The 9,346-nt window shown below is 42.4% G+C and overlaps 1 protein-coding gene across 5 annotated transcripts in view; it reads left to right on the plus strand.

Moving 5' to 3' along the window:
• SYT6 (synaptotagmin 6) overlaps positions 1-8,077 on the plus strand; it is a 97,249-nt gene extending 89,172 nt beyond the window's left edge. For 4 of the 5 annotated variants that reach the window (XM_050954341.1, XM_050954343.1, XM_050954345.1 and 1 more), the window contains one exon: positions 5,819-8,077. In XM_050954341.1, coding sequence (XP_050810298.1) covers positions 5,819-5,890 — 72 coding nt within the window. In that variant the 3' untranslated portion in view covers positions 5,891-8,077. The remainder of the gene's footprint in view (positions 1-5,818) is intronic. The other variant, XM_050954342.1, reaches the window with a different exon arrangement.
• Positions 8,078-9,346: the final 1,269 nt, after the last annotated feature.

Raw genomic sequence — 9,346 nt, forward strand, 5'->3', positions numbered from 1 at the left:
GGTCTCCTATCAGCAAGATGCTTTAGAATCCTGTAAATCAGGAGTGACCTCTATGAAGTCAGTAGTGTAAAACTGGTGCAAGTCAGACTAGAATCATACCCAGAGTCATCTCTGATATGGAATTTTTTTGACAATAGCAGTGACTTTGGGTGGTGAGCGGTGCTGTGAAATATACCACTCAGACTAAAACTGCAGTATGTCTCACAGCCCCTCTGGCAGGAACATAGGAGTTATTCCTGCTGCTGGGCTGGGATTTAGTGGCACCTAAGTTTCAGGATAAATATGCAGTATTCAGTGATCCATTAGCCAGGAAGCTTAACCTCTGCAGTCTCAGTAGCAGTCGCACAGCACCTGGTTCCAGCTGTCATGTCTGATGCAGGAGGATAGAATCATTTCTCCATTTGGTAGTTTGCATGATTTTATTCCATTATATTTAAGACTTGGCCAGGTTGCAGTTTCAAGGCTCAGTTCCTATAACATTTCTGGTAACAAACAAGGAAAATTGAAACCCACTTAAAATGGAAATCAAAATCCACTGCTGGGCCACCCAAATGTTGAAAACAAAAATCAAATACATCATTTCACCCTAATGCTGGGCAGATCAAGGGGACAATTACAAAAGCCCAGCATCACTGAGTCCTGTATTCTTGCCACATCCCACTGCACACAGCCAGCAAGCAAATGGTCCCTTTTATTGGTCTATTTTTTAGCTCGCCTGTGTGCAGCTCTTTTATACAGGAGCGCATCTAAAAACCAAGTAACAAAACACAACAAAAAACCTACCAGAGTCCCAAGCTGCAATTACTGGGGAAATGGTTTTTCTATTACAGTAAATATAGACAGTCTTGTAAGAGAGTTTAGGGTCAAAGTGTCTTTGATTTAATCTCCCTCTGAGCATAAAAATAGCTCTGGTGCCCCCCTGCTGGATCCACCAATCACTTTCCTACTGGGGATTCTCGGGAGGTCAGGACACAATCCTTGTGTAAAATACAGGAGTAAGGATGTTAAACTCTAGAAAATGCCTTGATGAATTTTGGTGGGAAGTTGTTATCCTTAACTGCTTCATCCTTGCACATCCCCCTCCTCCCACTCCTTAATGGGCTGTTGTGTGGTGTTGGGCATCACCCACTGTCATGTTTGGATACGTCAATTCACAGAAAACGAGATGGGTGGCAAATGAAAGGTTTTTCCTATAACTGGCGAGTACCCTGTTCCCAGAGCTTGCCAGCAAGTGTGCCTTTTCAGATCTTGTGTGAGCAGCTGAGCTTTCCAACAAGGGAGCTGATCGGCTCGGTTCTCATAATGTACAGTCTTAGCAAAGCTGATGACTCAGATCTCTGGTTACACTTCTCAAGATGGAGGCACTTGTCTGAGATGTCACTATGCAGTGTACTTGATACGTGTCACCTGTGTCATAAGCTCCTTTGGTGAAAACATCTAGGCAGTGTAAATTGTCACAATAAAGCAGCTGCTGTCTTCCCCCTCCTGCCCTCGTTGGGTGAGCTTACTTTGCATTATTGTGGGGAACAGTAATGACCAGGCTATTTGGGGAAATGTCACTATTAGGAAGCTTCCATTAGAATATGCAAGTTCTGGATTCTCTTCTCTCCATCCCCCAGTGTGTTCCCTCTAATGATGAGGAATATCAACAACTTTAGAAAGAAATGGAACAATCTGTCATGTGACAGTTCCTTTCTAAATTCAGACCTGGATTTTAAGTCAAAAGCAAGGAAACCAATTTGAATTCTTTTTTTAAAGTGATCTGAATTGCAAAACAGAAAATTGTGTCAACCGGGGTGAATTTGAAGTTATTTATACCATTCCATTCTGTATGTCTTTCCTTTCCTCCTCTCAGATAAAGCTCCTGCCCGTCTCATCTTCCTTTCCCAATTTGACTGCACATGTGCAAACTGAAGAGGTCACTTTCTTCTGGGCAATGTAGAATTCCTTGCTAATTGTTATACATTCTCTAATCTGCACTCAACTAGTGCCCTATTTTAGGGGAAGGGCAGAAATCTGTCTAAAAGGTGCTCCTGTCACACTTTGGACTTAGAATAAGATCACAGGCCTCAAATAAATAATCAGAAACAGAGACTTTTCTTGCCAGGAAGGACTCTTTCTTTAATGAAATGAATTAGTCCCTCCCCCAGGTTTCCTCTACTCCAAGGCTGCTGCTGCCCATCCCTGTACAGTTCCAGCTGCTGGTGTCTGTTCCAGACACAAAACTGCTCTATGGCTTCTCAGGGAAATTCTTCCAGGGTAGTGTAAATCCTGGAGTCCTCTTCCAGGGACCTCCGGCCTTTCTGTTGGTATTTCCTGACTATTCAACGAGAGGAATCTGTGTGCCGTATGGCCTGGTTTCCCCAGCCGTTGCATCAGTCTTACACAGATGGCTCCCTTCAGGAATTGCACTGGAGTCGTAGAATGGTGAATCAGGCCTGAGTGTGCATGAGCCAAGATCTTGCTCTCCCTTTTCCTCTTTCATGGAGATGATCTGCAATGAACCATTGTCAATAGCCACAGCTCTGTTCACTCTTGTTTTGCTGCCAGTAAGTGAGAAGCTTGCACGTCTCTGGTGACATTCATTGAAGGATCTCGAGGCTCTTTCAAGTCATTAATTACAGGCCCCTATTGGGTAAGGAAGTGTTATACTCCTTTCTCTGGATGAGCACAGACTGATTAAGGGTCTTGTCCACATTCACACTTCAACTTCAACAGAGCTGGTCATGGAACCCAGGAATCCTGCTTTCCAGTGCCTTGCACTAATCAGTACCTAACACACGCTTCCTACAATCATCAGCACATGGCTAAAGAACCAACACACTGATCCATTTCTGCCAGGACAGTTCAGCATCTGATGAGTTTCCCCTTGCAATAGTAGGTGTGCTTCAGCCATTCCAATTCCTTTCTCATGCCTTGCTGTCTCCCTCAAAATACTTCCTGACATCTGTCAGGATCTTTAGGTGCCATATTTACAGGAAGAGATTATTAAAAATCAGAGTATTTTTATGAACATTAAAGGAAACAGTGAAAAATGGAGATTTGTCTCTGTTACAGAGGAAAGAAGAAAGCTCTATCTTGTCTCCAGTGCATCTTCAATGTTACAAGGCAGTTTTGACATTCAGCACTTGGGCATTTATTTGTTTTAAAACTTTTTTTTTTCTGGAGAAATAATTTAACTTCACCAGGAGCAGGATCAAGTCCATAATGAAGGACAACTGCTCATCTTTAAAGATATGCAAAGCCAATCTCCTCTAGTCCTTTGAGTCTATCTGGGCTTCCAAGAACTGACACTTTCCTGGCTGCTGTTACAGAAAGAATGACTCACTTCGCTAATTAAGAGAAGGGACAATATCCTGAGATTTCTCAAGACGCATAGGTCACTTGACCCTGGTCTCTCTAGAGCTTCCTTCACTGTTAAGAATAGATAACATTATCATTGTAAAAGCAGGAGAAATGCTGCAATGGCACATCCTAAACTCTACCAAGAGCTTATTTCTGGAGTAATTTCTGATGGCCTATCTTTTTTGGAGGTAATTCTACCATTGAGATTACATCCGCGTCGTGTGTTCCTCTGGTGCTTTAGGTTGTAGTGAACAGCCTGGCAGCGGCACTGCAGAATGACTTTACCTGAAGGTACCCTATGTCTGAGACACAATTCTTGGTTCTTAACATAGTACTTTCTGCTGACTTTTAATTAAATACCCACTGTGCTGTATAGTGGGTTGCTTTGGAAATGAAAAATGTCTGGTCTCTTTGAGGAGAAGGAGTAAATGCTAACCCTTAACCCCCCCGATTCTGCCCCTGCCTCCCCAGAATGAGTATTTGTACAGATAAGTCATGAAAGCAGGTCGTCGGCTGCTGGCATAATGCTAGCTTTACATTAATCTGAGTGTTGAGTGTACACTGAAAAGGCAGAGCTGAGAACAAGATGAGCAACGACCAGCACACCTTCCCCTGTGACTTGCTCACTACTGACTGGAGACCTCACAATCCAGCCGGGCATAGCTGTGTGTTAGCACATCCGATCCACTCGGCAGTTGGACTATGCCCATTGCAGCGCACGTGGGGAATCCTGAGAAAATCCCCCCCATGCAGCCCTCTGGTTTTTAGTATTAATGACCCTTACATGGAAGAAGGATTTTTAAGCATTTCTCTCTCTGGTTGGTCACTGTCATGTTCCCTCCACCATGCCCTTTCCCCATGACTGATTCATTCTTCTCACTGATGGGCCTGGGCCAAAGCAAGCATTTATTTTCTGAAGAGAAAAACAGGGAAAGAATGAATGAACTCTTGCAGGCCAGCGAGTGTGTTCAGATGGCGTTTTAAACAGGATCTTTGGAGCCAGCCATCCTACACTAAGGGATTCCATAGCTCTGATCTGCCATCCTGAGCTGGTGGCATAGCAGAGTACGGGAGAGAACTGCACATGGAAGAGACAGTGTCTCCAGGGTAGCAAGTGATGGGTGCAAGGCCTGATTGGCCATGGCTCTGCACCTCGGAGCACCATTTATACCTGTGCAAAGTGGGTGTTCAATGAAACTGAATCCGAATTCTCCACCCATACACACTTCTCATGGCATTTCCCACACACTTTGCAAGGAATGAATTGCTAGCCAATCAGGGGCCAAAGTTGCAATGACATCATACGGACATGAGATCCACAGCCAGGTATTGAACCACATTTGTTTCTCTGTGACAGTAAACCCAGCCACTTGCAAGGTTTATACTGGGTCAGGGGAGCAATTCCTCTGGAACTTATCACAATTATTCTGAGAGCTGAAGTGAGTAACTGCACCTCTCAGATCCTACAGGGCAGGTTGATTCCTCAGGGTCCTGTCTTGTGCATGCTTTCCATGGCACAGGGTGATTCATGTGCATGGGTGATAGTCAAGAGCATTGGTCCTCCCAAACAGTGTAACATTCTTGTTGCTTGTTTGGACTGGAACAGAGAAACCCTGTGGCAAAGCCAGTCAGTGGTGTGACTTTTGCCTGGATTTATTCATTTGCAGTGATTTGGTGCAAATCAACTGGTGAATTTTGTCTGTTATGTGAACTTCATGCACTTTGAGCACTAATACTTACATGCAAAGATTTTTGCTGGCTCAGGAGAGGAGAGAATTGGTTTGGGGTGGACAGCGCTGCAACAGGAGCCAGGAGCAGGTGCAATGTGAAATACTTTGTTCCCTGCAGTCTTTGGGAGATGCATGTAGTTTGTCATTTGCATTCAATAAAATGAGAGAGAAAGAGACTGGCAAGACCTCAAAAACATGAGTGATATTGGTTTTAAAATACACTAATAGCTCCAAGACAAATTGCTAATAATTTATGGTCTAAAGTCCCTAACAATGAAGTGTTTACGACATACTAACCTATCCATCCATCCCCAGTCTGATCTGATTTTCAATTTGAAAAATGGCTCTGGCACTGGGTCCTGTGGAGTCTCATCATCTCTCTTTACTGCAATGATTTAATTAACTTTGCTATTGTTCAATATAAAAAAAAAAGTTGCATGCTAAAATGGGAAACAATGAGAGGGCAAATTTTCTCCAGCTAAGGTGCATGAACATGATTTATCTGATGCTCAGTCTCAGCACCGGGGTTCAGGATTACAAAAGTAATAAAATGCATTGGCAACCCCCCATAGGTGGTGTCAGGCAGGCATGGCTGCCACCAATGAGATGTTAATGATCAAATGATGGAAGTAGACAATCATAAGCTAAACCCAATTCTGCAGCAGATGAGACTGTGGGAAGTAAGCCAATGGTTTTGACAAGGGAATGTGGGGAGAATAACATGCTGCTTTTCTCCTCATCAGTGGCAAGGCCGAGCGGCAAGCTTCGACAGCCAAGGCTCGTGTCCATCTCCTAAGCCACTTCCCACACCATGAGCCACCGAAGCAGTGGACTAGAATGGGACTAAACAAAGTTCTTTTGCACTTGTCCTACACAGTCTGAACAACTTATTGGTGAGTGGCACCAGCGAGGCACTCCAGGCCTAGTTGTTCCAATGTAGGTAAAGGCAGAAGAAATGCTTTGTGGTCAAATTTGTCTTGGTTTGTTACGTCTCCCAAGGTGATGTTTGTGGCTTTCATTTTATGGATCTGCTGTCAGAGGAAGAAGATGGAACAAAACATGAGCTGGAAGGTTGATCTGTAAAATAACCTGTAAAATGCTGGACCAGTAGCAGAGACCTTCTCAGCCTCTCTGAACACCGATGATATGCCCCAGGGAAGAGGCATGGGGAGAAGCATGCGGCTGCATTTTCTGCCTCTGATTGGAACTATATAAATAGAAGCCTTGATTAGACTTCATGTGACCAGTTCTTTATTATTGTGATCAATCTGAATTCAGCCACATGTTTACAGGTTTCTTATTCATGTAGAAATGTTCATGAGCCTTTCAAAGTTCGTGCTGTGTGTACCCCAAACTTCCTTCTGTGACGTATTAAAGATTTGTTGATTCCTCAGGGAAAATGATCCATTTTCTGTATATGTATTCTCCCTAGGGCTATTTGCATGAACAGTTACGATCCTGTCTGCACCTGCTGCTCATTCCTCTGTGACATCACTTGACATCACTTGTCTGATGTGGAGTGAAGAGGACTGTATTGACACAAGCAGGGTTCTGATGTGAGGTGGGAAATAGGTTATAGGAGCAGGTGAAAGTCTTGCATGAACACTGGAGCTTTATTTTATAAATAGTCCTAGTAGTACAGCGTGAGAGAATACAGGGGAGCACAAAACATATAAACAAGTGGAGGGGGGGGTGTTAATTTTTTTTTTAAGCTTTTAAACTAGGGCTGTCAAACAATTTTAAAAAAATCACAATTCATCATGAGTTTTAAAAAAAAGTTGTGAATAATTGCAATTTTAATTGCACTGTTAAACAATACTAGAATATCAATTGAAATTCAGCATGGAAGCATGTCCTCTGGAATTGTGATGAAGCACAAACAGGTATACAAACGTGTAGCACATCGGGCACGTAAATATCTTGCAATGTTAGCTACAACAGTGCCATGCGAATCCCTGTTCTCACTTTCTGGTGACAATGCTGCTTGCTTCTTATTTACAATATCTCCCGTAAATGTAAATGAGCTTGTTTGTTTTAGCGATTGGCTGAACAAGAAGTAGGACTGGGTGGACTTGTAGACTCAGAAGTTATACATTGTTTTGTTTTTGAGAGCAGTTATGTAAAATAAATTTCTATATTTGTAAGTTGCACTTTCATGAAAGATTACACTACAGTACTTGTATGGGGTGAACTGAAAAATACTATTGTTTCATTTTACATGGCAAATATTAGTAATGTAATATAAAATGAGCACTGTACACTTTGTATTCTATATTGTAATTGATATCAATATATTTGAAAATGTAGAAAAAATCCAAAATATTTATAGTAAATTTAAAAAATAGATACCAATTTAACAGTGTGATTAAAACTGCGATTAATTACAATTTTTTTAATGTAGTTAATTTGTTTTGCGTTAATCTCTTGATTTAACTGACTAATTCACAGCCCTACTTTAAATTTTCTGTCAGTTGTAAGCAGCTATTTATTAAGAAAAGTGTCTAAAATCTCAGACTTTTACCTGGGTTTATGTTGTGAATAATGAATGGTTGCTAATGCCATTGGCTGCAAGATCTAGAAGATGTTACCACATCTCAGTACCATATTTTTGACTGGTATTTATTAGCAATTAGACTTTCTGAGACTTTTCATCTTGGACGTCTGTTCTCTAAATTGCTAAATACATTAGTGTTTGTTTCACTGATATTAAACAATTTTGGGCAGCCATCCTCTTCCTCTCCAATCACCAATGTACGTGGATGGTGACTCAGGTTAGCAAGCACCTGAGCGAGCAATCACAATTTCCAGCTCAGCCTCATTTTCCCTAAATGTTAGACCATACATTAGTCTATACTGTGCATTATGATTGACTGATCTGAATGTTCTAGACTTTTGTGTGTGTGTCTTTGCTGGGTGAGAGGGAGCCGTTGTTCAGTGAAGCACAAATACCTAACTTCTCACCAGACTTTGGATCTTAATTCTCTGTGTGCCACATGCTAAAGGAGCAGAAACTCAATAAAAGATTTGATTTGTAATGCCTGTTTTACTGGCCCAGATGCTTGTTTCTCTTGGGAAAGCAGTGACGGTGTCTATCCATTGTCAGATATTCAGCCAATTAGAGCACACCCAAAAAGACCCCCTGTGTGAATTAAACTCGAGTGGAGACACCCTGCTGAAAATGAAACAATCCAATGATATTGGCAGTGGTGGTGTAGCCATGTTGGTCCCAGGATGTGAGAGAGACAAGGGGGGGGTGAGGTCAGATCATTGATTAGCCCAACATCTAATGGTGAAAGAAGAGCTTGAAAACTTGTCTCTTTCACCAACAGACCTTGGCCCAATAAAACATACTACTTTGCTGGCCACTGCTATTTACAATTTGTTTTAAAAAGAGAAGCAGTGAAACTGCAGTAATGGTGTAGAATTACGTGTGGTGGTTGGTGCTGTAGACTATACGGCCCAAGTGGTATCCTGCAAACACCTTCCAGGCAATAGTCCTTTCCGATTGTGTCCTGTGTCTTCTAGGAGGAAAAAGCTTTAATAATTCAAATATTGACTCACAAGCAGGGCAAGCGGAACCTGTACCAAACAGCACTAAGACTCACCTAGCCCTTAGTCTAGAAAAGAGACACTTAAGGGGGGAGTATAATAGAGGGTGGAGAATGGGAATAGGGGAGTGTTGTTTACCATGTCACATAATACAGGGCTTCTCAAAGGGGGGGTCGGGACCCCTCAGGGGGTCACAAAGCTATTACATGAAGGTCACGAGCTGTCAGCCTCCACCCCAAACCCTGCTTTGCCTCCAACATTTATAATGGTGTTAAATATATAAAAAACTGTTTTTAATTCATAAGGGGGGTCACACTCAGAGGCTTGCTAAGTGAAAGGCATCCCCAGTGCAAAAGTTTGAGAACCACTGACATAATACAAAAACTAGAGGTCACATAATGAAATACTGAGACAGCAGGTTTTAAACAAACATAAGCAGTCATGGCAGGCATTTTGGGATACTGGTGGAAGCCAGTTATGTTGACAAAACAAACAGCAGTGTCTATAGTGGTTTGAGCATTGGCCTGCTAAACCCAGGGTTGTGAGTTCAATCCTTGAGGGGGCCATTTAGGGATTTTGGGATTGGTCCTGCTTTGAGCAGGGGGTTGGACTAGATGATCTCCTGAGGTCCCTTCCAACCCTAATAATCTATGATCCTATAAGGAAGTCCTACATCACAACACACAATCAACCTATGCAACTCATTTCCAGGAGATGTTGTA

Source organism: Gopherus flavomarginatus, chromosome 5, assembly GCF_025201925.1.
Source record: "Gopherus flavomarginatus isolate rGopFla2 chromosome 5, rGopFla2.mat.asm, whole genome shotgun sequence".
Classification (NCBI taxonomy): domain Eukaryota; kingdom Metazoa; phylum Chordata; order Testudines; family Testudinidae; genus Gopherus; species Gopherus flavomarginatus.